Genomic DNA, 13,160 nt, shown 5'->3' on the forward strand with positions numbered 1-13,160 from the left:
GGCGAGGAGGATGCTAAGATGCATCAAGGTGATTTAGACAAGCCGAGTAAGCGGGAAAATACATGTCAGATGCAGCATAACGTGGATAAGTGTGAAGTTATCTACTTGCGATAGGAAAAACAGAATGGTAGAGTGTTATGATATTGCAGGTGGTATTTGCCAATCAAGGAATTTTTTTGTTTTAAATTCCCAGGTGAGCCCCCAGTTTTGTTATGATATGGCAGGTGGTATTTGTCAGGCTGACCAAATCCCAAACAGAAACTTGGCCAGGCTATCACAACAATTTTGCAATGTGTATTTATTATGAGAAGGTTTGTGCACTGAAGTCAGAAGCAATGAGTCCACTACCACTTTAGAGATTGTAAAGATTAAGTTAAAACATATATTAACAAAAGAAAGGAAAACTTAAACACACGAGATTTCCGTTACACAGTCACATTTAGTTTTATAGCAATTCTTACAAGATTTATACTGAACTAGACTCCCAACTACACACCCCTTTTAGGCAACAGTCCAAAATAGATACTTAACATGTAAAACATCTAGCAAGGTTACCCAAAGCATCCATTGTTTCTATAAAGGAGGTACTTTACAGCTTCTTTCTCCCTCTCACTTCACGGTGAAACTCCAAAGGCTTTCAACACAACGTTGGTTACCAGAGCAACAAACTGCTTCAGGGTGGCTAGAGGCTGTTTTTCACAGTGCACCTTTCAAGGTCTCACATGGCCATGCCTCTCACCTCCCCAAACCCCTGACCCCACCCAATAACAGCCTTACATCCTTCCTTAAACTTATTTCCTCCTTTTTGATCTGTAAATCCCACTGTTTCCACCTGTCTTTGGAATTTACTTTTCCCAGAACATAAAAATCTTTTACGTTGTCATTATTGCCAGTACTTCTGGGAAAAATAAATATAACTTTGTCTTATTTATCTTGCCAGTTGTAAACATCTTACCTACCACATCCCTTTGAATAAGCAACTCCCCTTATCTAGAAACGAAAATTCAATTTTGCTTAGCTCGTCCATTAGCATTTCAAATACCTGATTTTTACACTTAACACCTTTGAAGATTCAAACCTTACAGTCTAAAAGTCTGTTGTTTGCTTAAATTATTCACACACACACACACACACACAAAAACATAAGCCTGCTTTAAAGTATCCCAAAGTAATATCAGGAAAAAATATGATAGTTCCTTTACAAGAGTATTATTTAAATGGTGATAGATTGAGCAGTGTTGACATACAAAGGGACCTGGGTGTCCTTGTACACCAATCACTGAAAGCAAGCATGTAGGTGCGGCAAGCAGTTAGGAAGGCAAATGGTATGTTGGCCTTCAATGCGAGAGGACTTGAGTACAGGAGCAAGAATGTCTTAATGCAGCTGTACAGGGCCTTGGTGAGACCACACCTGGAGTATTGTGTGCAGTTTTGGTCTCCTTACCTAAGAAAGAATATACTTACCATAGACAGAGCGCAGCAAAGGTTCGCCAGACTGATTCCTGGGATAGCAGGATTGTCGTATGAGGAGATACTGGGCCGACTAGGCCTATATTCACTGGAGTTCAGAAAAATGAGAGGGGATCTCATTGAAATATGTAAAATTTTGACAGGGCAGGACAGACTGGATGCAGGGATGATGTTTCCTGTAGCTGGGGTGTTTAGGATAAGGGGCCACAGTCTCAGGATACGGGGTAGGTTATTTAGGCCTGAGATGAGGAGAAATTGGTGAACCTGTCAAATTCTCTACCACAGATGACTGTGGAGGTCAAGTCACTGAACATATCTAAGAAATAAAGAGATAGTTTTCTAGACTCTAAAGGCACATAGGGGTATGGGGAGAGAGCAAAAGTATAGAATTAAGATAGAGAATCAGCATGATTATACTGAATGACAGAGCAGGTTTGAAGGGCCAAATGTCCTACTCCTGCTTCTATTTTCTATGTTTTATTGACATAAAAGATGGGCTGTAGTTTGAGCAAATGTTGCTCCTTCCACTTACAGCATCTGAAGACTACTACAATACTCGTACGACAAGATGGCGCAAAATACCGGAAATAGGCATGAAGTGGAGGAGGTCCCAACAACTGGAATATACTTTCTCTTGGATGAGGTCACTCTTGACATCCTTGCATAAAAGAGCATGGAGGGAATAGGAAGGGCCAGGCAGCAAGCTTCCCCCAAGCTCAGACTTAGTACATCCAGTTCTTACATATGGAGCCATAGCAGGAGTGTGCCTGCAGTTTTTTTTATGGCCCTCACTTTCTCCAAATATAATCAAGCAGGGTATGTGGTCATTGCTTAAAGGTTTACTAATTTATCACTCATTTAGCATAAAAATCTTTGTAAATCGAAATAGTGGCAATAAAATTTCTCACATTCTGTAAATTCATAAGGGATAGAAATTCATAGTGGGGGGCTCACTCAAAATGGTGGAATGGGTGCCCCATTAGATGTCTCACTCAATATTCAGTGCCAATGGAACTGAACATTGGGCAGTGGGTATAACAGACAGCTGAAGCAAGGCTGTCCGTTTGGCCCATATTGCCCAAGATCAGTTTCTGCCCCTTATAAATTTTCCAACCTGTGCAATACAGTTTAATAGTTAATCACCAAATTTACCCACATAAGCATTCAAACTCCACAATAAGGTTAAGATACCCTTGTTAACTTTACCGAATCTTGCCTCGGCCCGATACATCTATTCAGTGTGAATTTTAAATATAGTTTTACATAAAGCATTAAGACAGATATAGTTAGAGTACCAACCTGTAGTTTGCCATCTTTAAATGCCACTGTCTGGATCTCATTGACCAGACTGGTAGTAGTAAAGAATACGCTCTGTTGTTCGCCATCAATTGTGACAGCTGCTTGAATAATTCCTTCTTTAGACAGGATTCTCCATAAGTCAAATTTCTGTTTGTTAGTTGGACTTTGTAAACGTAGGGTGGCAACAAATACATAAGAAGGAGGCAGACCTTCTGGAAATATGTCTCTGGAAACATACGAACAACATGATTATATTTCACACACTCAAACCAATGGAGGAAAATGTGAGCTCTGATTTCAGAATTACACACGTGCATTTTTCATGGGTATCTGCCCATAAGCAAGCCAAGAACTTTTATAAATATTTTTCTATCCTAGCAATGCATTTGAAGACTATGGCCATCTTTATTTCGCATTCTTAAATTCTTGCTTCAACTTTACTGAAATCCAAATTCAGAAACATTGAGCCATAATTTTGCTGTGGCAGGCCATCTCCTGTAAGTGAGACTTACCCTTTGCACATTTAAGTTTTTATATTTTCTTGCATGGTATGTTGGTGAATGTGCAGGCTTAACATCATTGTAATGAGGGAAACAGAGTGTATGGGGCCTGATGAATAGGGCAAGCATCTGTGTACCTCCTTAACCAATCAGAATGAAGGATTGTGAAATTAACAGCATAGCATCTGAGAAGGAAATTAGGGTGGGCAAATTCAATGTCAAATCAGGTGCAGAAAGAGAAATAAAGAGAGGGAAAGATTGGATAAAGATAACAAATGAGACAGAATAGTATTTTTTCAACTTGCCACGTACTTGCCACAGAGGGAGTGCAATGAAGGTTCACTAAATTAATTCCTGGAATGGAGGGATTGTCCTGTGAGGAAAGATTAAATAGACTGGGCCTTTATTCCCTGGAGTTTAGGAGAATGAGAGGTGATCTCATTCAAACATACAAAGCTGAACAGGGAGGATGTAGGAAGGATGTCTCCCCTGGCTGGGTGGTTGGGGGGGTTATCTAGAACCAGAGGACACAGTCTCAAAATAAGTGCCAGGTCATTTAGGACTGAGATGAAGAAGAATTTTTTCACTCAGAGGGTGTTGAATCTTTGGAATTCTCTGCCCCAGAGGGCTTTGGAGGATCAGTCGTTGAGTATGTTCAAAACTGAGATCAGTGGGTTTCTACATATAAAACCATCAAGAGATACGAGGATAGTGCAGGAAAATGGTGTTGAAGTAGAAGATCAGCCATGATCTCATTGAATGGCGGAGAGGGCTCAAAAGACTGAATGGCCGGCTCCTGCTCCTGTTTCTTATGTTCTAACCCAAAGGAATGAGATTCCACACTTGTAATAGGTAATTTTCAATGCCAGGGAGGGTGACTGACAGTAATTAATATTTAACATATCGTTAAAAGGGTATTTAGGTTGAAATTTGCAGGACTTAACTTTCCGTGGCTAGTTTAGTTCAAATGAGCCTCTGCACAAATACAGCAACATCACCCTATTCAATGCATTTCAATGGTGAGGCAGACAATGAGATGCCATTTTTACAAAGCTAATAGTGCAACAGTATAACTTGGACAGCAACCTTTAGATATTTGAGTTTAACTGGGCATCCGCCTCTCGCCTGAAGTTGCTGTACCATTTTTCACGTAAATAACGAAAGCACCGTTCGCCACACTGTAATTTTGAAAAGGAAAGTCTAGAGCACTGCTGCCAATTGATAGTTTGGAAAAGAGTTTAGAACTTATAAAAGGGCTTCCACTGTAGTAGAATGATGCATATCATATAAAAAGGACTGGAAACAACCATCCTTCCTTGTCCAGTTGACTGAGCATTCTCATTTACCCAACTGCTAGCAATCCTAATCCATAGGAAATACAAAATAAATAAAGGAAAAATAACATTTTGCCAACTGGTAAAACTGAGAAATTCCTCCCCACCTAGTGAAGACAATGTATACAGTGCCAGCTGTGCAATGACTAATCACAAATTCCAACTAACTAGTAACTTATCACCTGTAACTAGAAATTACCTCTTCTCTCATGAATCTATCAAGTCCTCTTTTGAAGGGGTGCAGAACTTACAAAATAACCACATGTCTCAGCCATGCGTTCCAGAGGGCTCCACTGAAATTAATACATTCTGTCAACTAGCTTAACTTGGGATGTCATCTAGTCCTATTGTCATTCCAAACAACATAGTGGAGGGATAGGGAAAGGTCTTCAACAGCAGTGCAAAAATGGCTAATGGAAAAGAAATTTAGGTGGAGTGTGAGTCAGCCCAAAACTTATGTCATCCTCCATATTTTTTAGTCAATAAAATAGAAGATGTCCTTTACGTGAAAGAACCCACTAAATGGCAAAATAACTCAGTCATTTAGGTTCAAACTGGTGAAGGTTGTGACTTCCCTGCCAAACCACCCTGAAAGCTGTTTTATGATTAGGTGAAATTATATGCAGGCACACTACTGAGCACCAAGATACAAAAAGGCAAAATGGTGTTTTTAGATAGGAAGTGAAATCTACGTGGATAATCCACAAGGATATGAACAGAATCATCGCCACTGGCTGCAGATAATCTGGTAATCAATTTACCCTTGGTCGGTGCACTGTATTTCAATAAAACAAACCATTTAACATTCGTTTCCAGTATATACAATTCCTGGTGAAACATTACTGGGGATAACATCTCATCCTAGCCAGTAGGGCACAACAAGGAGTAATGAATCAGTAGCTCCTTTTAGAACCTGCCTGATTTTCCTACCCTTAACTGAAAAGCAAATCATGTGGGAAGTAAAATTTTGGGCTATAAATTGTATTTAAATGCAACATCATGATCCAAGTACTTATCCATTCTTAAACTCTCATTGATAACTCATCAATTTTTTGCCAATTTTGTAGAAACAACAGTACATCCTAGCAATCCAATGACTTTGCCATTAGATGCATATTTTGATTCCATATCTTCCATTGTGTCAGTTCAGATTTCATTTTCAAGGAAATGGCTACAAAAGTTTGCAGATTAAATTTTCTATATCGGGCCAAAGGAATTCTGATCTAAGAATAACACTTCTTGGCAAAATAGTAATGCTTATCAAAGGACTCAACTTTATATAAACATTTACAAACTGTCATCACAATATTCAGGACTTCCCATAGAGATACTGTGGTAATATTCCATGTAGCACAATTTCCTCTTTAGCTATCTCTACGGATTATGCTTCCCATGAAGAGGTCTCTTTTTTAATATTATAAAATCGTGCAAAATTATAACTAGCTTATCCTGAAAGAAATACTTTAGTTTTAAATCATTGAATCATCATTTGCACGACGATTCAGAAACATTTTGGTCAAGGTGCAAGATATGCAGAGGTTGACAAATATTAAAAAAAGTGTGGGTTTCCTCAGGGTCTATCAGTTAAAATGTGATGATAATGTTCTGGTTAATTGCATTAAAGCAAGGTCCTAGCCAAAGTGTACCTCTTTGCTATTTCCACCAGATAAAAACCTTGACCCATGTTATAATAAGAATTTGATTCTTTTTTTATTCCTCACTTATTTTTTTGAAGTAGAATATGCTCAGACACAGATTATTGCATCTTAACTGTAAGCCGTACCTGGTATTCTCGGTTACATCTGTTTCAGGCGTGAGTAGGAAACCTGCTTCTGTCATCAAAGATCCGGGTATTTTCTGCGCTTTTTGTGGTATTTTAAAGCCCACCATCAGTTCAAAACCTTTCTCATCACGTGCAGCTACAGGGATTCTCGTAGGACATACCGATTCTGATGAGACAGAATGAGCACAACAGTTGTTCTGTGTAGGAAGTACCTTCATGTTTTTAATGCACGCTTAGTTTAATTTTGGGTTTGTATGCACTCTTTTCCCTATGTTGTTGTCTCCTTAATTTATGCTGTCTCCTCTTATAGGGCTTGTCACAGAATTCAATTGTAACTGGCAAGGGTGATCGCTCCAATCTTCTTCCAATGTTTTGCTATAACTGACCGTTTGGAAGTGCCTGAAGGAAATCCAGATTAACTCTCTTTGTAGGATTCCATTTGTAATATTCAGATACAAATGGGCAGAATCCAACTGCTCACGCTCTGCCCCTTCCTACCAGCTGGTGAGCGACCATGCCAGTGATCCCCAAAAGAGACTACCTGTGGTCGCTCAAGGAAAGGCCCAGAATTTTTGGAGAACAAATTTTTGTGGGGCCAGGAGGATTGAAATTCTGAGCCTGGCTGGCTCCGTAGAACTACTGAATCCCAATGGTAGCTAATATTCTCAGTAGAACCACATAAAATAAATTACTGTTAATCAAACTTGCCTTTAATAGATTTCCCAAGAAAATTACAATAGCTGGAAGTCCTCAAGGAGTGAAGGAAGCTACCACTGTATCTTATCAGTCACAGTTACGAAGGCTTGTAAGGAAACTTTCAGCACAATGAAAGAACAGGTCTTTGGAGAAAAGGATCACTTGGCTACAAAAGATGCGCCTAGAGATCACGGCACCAGGAAGTAAATTAAAAATAATTTTACTCTTTAAACAGTGGAGTTGATTTTAACCCTGTCTGCTCAGCAGAAACAAGGTGAGTAAGCAGTTAAAATCAACCGGATGATCAATGTTCCACTTAGATTCCACCATCTTCAACCTTAACCTGTTCTTCAAAAAATCCAGTAGGGTCCTTTTTAAATATGTGTTCTGGTGATGTCATGAGGCCCTGACCACAGCTTTCATTTCAGGTACAGTCAAGTCAGATGAGGATTGGAAGAAGAAAGGCCATTCGAAATTCAAATTCTAAATTCCTTTGTGGCCCTCTGGGCCACATGGTGGAAAGTTAGGTCTCTCTTGCCCAAACCTTTTCATGCTTCGCTACCAGTGGAGCTCCCCTGTATCCACATGGCTCTGAGCCCTGCTGCACAGCCAATGGCCACCCACCTTTCCACTGGCCAGCACCATTCGCAACGGGCTGGAAGTTAGCCAGCAGAATAGAAATGAAGCCCAACACTTCAAATTACCTGGGAGTTTCATTTTCCAATCCTGCAGACACTTGGACAGTCTGTGAGGTTTGGCAACCCAAGCTGTAACTCATTTTTTTTTTTACCCCCCTGACATTTTCTGCTCTACTTAGCTGTGTGTAAGTGTTCCAGGGGGCCACATTTCACAGCTGCACTACAGACTGGTGATTTTTTTTTTTTACATAACCAGTTCAATCTGCTTTTTCTTTTGAATGAGACAGTATGGCAGAATTAAACATAATGGGGAGAATTTTCTCCCCATCGGGCCAGCCGGTCAGGAATGGGCGATCAGCTGCGTGCTGCCATTTTACGTGGGCAGGCCAATTAAGGCCCGCCCAATGTGACATGCAACCAGTAGTGCTCAGCACTATCTGTGTGGGCGGGAGGAGGAGGGAGAGTCGAGGCCTACGCTCTTTCGCGCATGCGCACAAAAAAGCGCAAAAATCTCCCTGATGCATGGAGCTGCCTCGGGGAGATAAGGTTGACTTTGAAACTTCAAACTAAAAAAAGTTAAAAATCATGCACACATGTCCCCTCATGTGACAGCGGCATGAGCTGGAACATGTTTATCAAATGTTTAAGAAATATTAATTAATTTAATAAACCCTTCATGAAACCTCATCCCGCCCGTGGATGAGGTTTCATGAAAAATGCGCAGGCCGCCTGGTCTCTTCGCCTGCCCCCCGACCTTAAGGTTGGATGGGCAGCCTTGTCAAATTGCTTAATTAGTTTATTAATGGCCTTAACAGGCCATTGACAGCTCGACAGGTGCGCAGCCGATTCTGGTGCGCGTCCGCCGAACAAACGATTGGAATGATGCGCGGTGACGTCAGAACGCAAGCCCGATGTCAGCGTGCGTCATTTTACTTGTCGGCGTGCAGGGTCCACCCCAACATGCCAAACAGAAAATCCTGTCCAAAGAGTTTCGATATTTACAAACTTAAAGTGTGATTATTAAAAATATCTGGGAACCAAAATACAAGAAGGATGCATGGCAACATTGTTTGATCTTATAGCAGCTCACCAATGTTTGATTGAAAAGAGTTGGAAAGTACTCTCCATGTTGTGGCTCCCTCAACATCGCTAAAAAAAAAATATCTGGTCATTTGTTTCACTGCCGTTTGTGGGACCTGCTGTATTGGAATTAGCTGCAGCATTTTCCAATATAAGAGTGACGACAATTCAAAAGTACTTGACTAGCTTAAAGCACTTTTGTGTGTGACAAGGTCATATGAAAGGCACTATATAGAGGCATGAAATCTCACACACACTTAGCTGGAAGGATGAAAGGAGAAGTGACATTGAGGAGTGAGCCCAAACATAAGGGCAGCACTTCCAAAAACGGCAAACTCCAATACTACCACCAATGTGAAAAGGCAAATGGGCAGGTTGATGACCTTTGGTAGGAACATGGGTTGGAGCACTGGAGGAAGGAAGTACACAGCTTTACTTTTCTCTCGAGCTGCTGGTAATAGTACCTGGGAGATTCAGCTTCCGTTTTGGGAGACACACAGACATTGAGAGGGTTGACAAACTTACAATGTGGATGCAGAAAAAGGAGCAATTCATTTTACAAAATTCCATTTCTAATTGTCTTCTTAAACATGCACCTTGCGGGATTTGCATCATGCAGATAGCACTTCAAGATAAAGAAAGATCTTGCACTTATATAGCACATTTCGCAACCTCAGGATGTCCTGAGGCACTTTACACCCACTTATATACCTTTGAGGTGCAGTCACTGTTGTAATGTAGGAAACACAGGAGCCAATTTGCATACAGCAAGATCCCAGAAACAGCAACCTGATAAAACCAGTTAACTGCAGTGTTTATTGAGGGATGGAGATTGGCCAGGACACCAAGGAGAACCCCCCCCTGTTCTTCTTCAAAATATTGCCATGGGATTTTTTGCATCCACTTGAGAAGGCAGACGGGAGCTTGGTTTAACATCTCACCCAAAAGACGACACCTCCAACAGTGCAGCACTCCCTCAGTGGAATTAGAAAAATTGAGTGACACAAGTAGTGCTGGTAATCCATTGTGGTAAATAATTAGGCTGTTGTAGAGCCCATATGAACCCACTGTTTTCAATTACTCTCACTGTGTCCGCTAAGAAAAGTATTTACACACTTGTCTATTTTGAGTTGCCTGTTTTCATTACTTTTACTAATTATTTTTTAAAAATATTAAATTATTCAATTTTTTTAAACTGGGTTTGATATTGACAGATTAGAGCACAACTCCAGGAACATTTGAAAATAAACTGTATTCAGTACAGAAAATGTTTCAACAAAATTGAAAATAAAAAACTCAATATTTCACCTGGGTGTTTCTTTCATTAATGGGAGGATTATTTTTGCATGCTTTTTTCAATAGCAGTAAGGACGGCTATGTGCAGTTGTGGCTTCTGTGCAAGATCCAGAATACTATCACAATTTCCTCCTGTACTGTCCAGCACCACTCACTTGCACAGGATACACCACAATTGACTATTTAAAGAAATGGATCACACATACTATATGTTTCCTATTCACCCTACAATTCTTGACATCAGTAAGAAACCTGGGTTATTCAACAAAAGAGCCCTTACAAATCAAGCCAAGTTTATTTTAAGCACTTTTTCTGCATGTCAAATTGGAATTAAGGACACTCCTGATTCCCCAAAGCCTGTCTACCATCAAGCCAGGAGTGTGATGGAATACTCCCCACTTGTCTGGATGAGTGCAGCTCCAACAACACTCAAGAAGCTGGACACCGTCCAGGACAAAGCAACCCACTTGATTGGCACCCCATCCGCAAACATTCACTCCCTCCATTACCGACGCACAGTGGCAGCAGTGTGCACCATCTTCAAGATACACTGCAGGAACTCACCAAGCCTCCTTAGGCAGCACCTTTCAAAGCCACAACCTCTACCATCTAGAAGGACGAGGGCAGCAGATGAGTGGGAACACCACCACCTGCAGTTCCCCTCCGAGCCACACACCATCCTAACTTGGAAATACATCCACGTTCCTTCACTGTTGCTGGGTCAAAGTCCTGGAACTCCCTCCCTATCAGCACTGTGGGTGCACTTACATCACATGGACTGCAGCGGTTCAAGAAGGCAGCTCACCCCCGCCTTCTCACGGGCAATTAGAGATGGGAAATAAACGTTGGCCTAGCCAGTGATGCCCACGTCCCAGGAATCAATTAAAAAAACTATTATTCCCAAGTTTTCTTGATTTAACTGTGCATATGAGAGGGCAGACAAGAATTTATAATTTGGAACACAGGAACAAAGACAAGCCATTCAGCCTTTTGAGCCTGTTCCATCAGTCAGTGAGATCATGGATGACTGTATTCTAATCCCATACACTTGCCTTGGTTCCTTTATAGCATAGTAGTGGCATAGTAGTGTTGTCTCTGGAATGGTATTCCAGAGACCCAGGGTAATGCTCTGGGTACCTGGGTTCCTATCCCACCATGGGGGATGGTGAAATTTAAATCCAATAAAAATCTGGAATTCGGATTCTGACAATCTTGCCAATTGTCATAAAAACCCATCTGGTTCACTAATGTCCTTTAGGAAAGGAAATCTGCCGTCCTTACCTGGTCTGGCCTACGTGTGACTCCAGGGCCACCGCAATGTGATTGACTCTTAAAAACCGTCTTGAACAAGGACATTTAGCGATGGGTAATAAAAGCTGGACTAGCAAGCGAAGCCCAAATCCCATGAACAAATGAAAAAAAAAATCATGGCCTTAAAAGGGCAATTTTGCATGAGATACTTAATTTAAAAGTAAATTCAATGTTCCCCCTGTCCTGAGGGATGACTTATGATCACCCCCACCACTTTGAGTACTGGACTCTCTGATCCCTCTCCCTAGACTTGTCTGATCCTCCGACAGCCTGTGAAAGTGGTCAATCCTTCATAATCTCAAGCAACAGCAGAAAAGGCTGGAATCACCAAGCAACTCAGGCAGCTTTGGCAATCTTGGAGGATTGCTAATCCTGTCACAGACAAGGGCACTGGGAGCTGAGGGGTGGAAATGTGAATGCTATTTTCACCCTCCACTTCAACGAATATTAAAACTGGAGGAGACCACGTTACAAGGCAGGAAAAGAAATCCAGCGGAATCATTTCAGTCCCAAAATAAACTGATAATTCTCAAATGGAACAAGGAACTGCTTGGAATCTCAAAGCTGGGGCAGGAACTTTCTGGAAATAGTTACGGCTGCAGCCAATACTGCCTTTGGTGCGCACACGGAGGCCTGAGTAGCATAACCTGCAGATGGAAATTTTGCACCCGCTCCCCCCCTATCCACCCTGTGCCTCTTGACCTCCACACCTGCTGGTCAAAGCCCTGCCTCCTCTCAGTGAGGCATTGGCACTGCCCATGGACTCTTGCTTTGACCAATGCAAGATTTTTCTCCTGGATTGGGCACAGCAACCCAAGAAAATCTATCCTAAATTCTGGGAGTCTCCTGAAAAATCCCAGAAGGCTGGCAACCCTGGTATTGAGGACATACTGTTGCAAGATTGCAACCATTAGAATCTCTGGATGCAATATCTTCCTTGCTTAGATGAAAGAGAGCAGCGGGCTCAGAATGGATGGCCCTGAACCAGAAAAGCTGCGTTCAGAAGTATAGACTGTTCAATGAGGTAGGCACTGAGAAATGCCAAATCCTGGCTAATATTATTTCTAGACACCAAGGGGAAATTATAGTGGCATTTGCCAAGAGACCGCATCAACCCACATTCCCTAGGTTGCCAATGCATCTTTTGGAAGTTAAAAAGTTGTCTTTTACGGCAGTCATATAAGCTGCTGGGTTGAGGGTCTGTGGGGATTGTCAGGTTCAATGGATATGGCAACAGTGCTTGTTGGAATGAAAGTGTGAATTTGGCTCAGTTATAACACAAAAGCTGTCAGAAGGTTGTGGGTTCAAGTCTTACTGCAGTACTTGAACACATGGTGTAGTCTGACAGATCAGAGCAGTATTGGGGCAGTGCTGCATTGTTAGAGTCGCTTTCTTTACATCAAGACCCCAGTAGTCTGTTCATATAGATTATGGAGCTGGGCCCATTATTCAGAAATAATTTGTGTTGAATTTACTGAGTAATAAACGTCTTTACTGTAGACCTTATGCATGTTTCTATGTTGCGCACTGTACTGCTGTTATCTAGCCATTTACATTGTGCAAATCTGGGAGAATTCTGCCCAAAGTACAGTAGTGGGCGGGAAAAAGGACATTTTACTTGCCAGCCGCAATGGCAGCTTTTTGCACTGTGTCATCCCATTCCTGGTGCATCCCGCCTCATTAATTACGCATTCACTGGAAACACGTCAGAACACTGGCAGGCGGACTCAGATCTTCCTGCCACACTGTGACT

At 41.6% G+C, this 13,160-nt stretch overlaps 1 protein-coding gene across 1 annotated transcript in view; it reads right to left on the bottom strand.

The window, feature by feature from the left end:
- The window catches only part of LOC121279225 (collagen alpha-1(XXI) chain-like), a 182,488-nt gene that overhangs the window by 159,140 nt on the left and 10,188 nt on the right, over nucleotides 1–13,160 (bottom strand). The window contains exons 4-5 of the mRNA XM_041190265.1: nucleotides 6,387–6,552; nucleotides 2,770–2,995 (exon numbers count right to left, since the gene is read on the bottom strand). Of these exons, the coding sequence (XP_041046199.1) occupies nucleotides 2,770–2,995; nucleotides 6,387–6,552 (392 nt within the window). The remainder of the gene's footprint in view (nucleotides 1–2,769; nucleotides 2,996–6,386; nucleotides 6,553–13,160) is intronic.

Source organism: Carcharodon carcharias, chromosome 6 (assembly GCF_017639515.1).
Source record: "Carcharodon carcharias isolate sCarCar2 chromosome 6, sCarCar2.pri, whole genome shotgun sequence".
In the NCBI taxonomy this organism is placed as follows: domain Eukaryota; kingdom Metazoa; phylum Chordata; class Chondrichthyes; order Lamniformes; family Lamnidae; genus Carcharodon; species Carcharodon carcharias.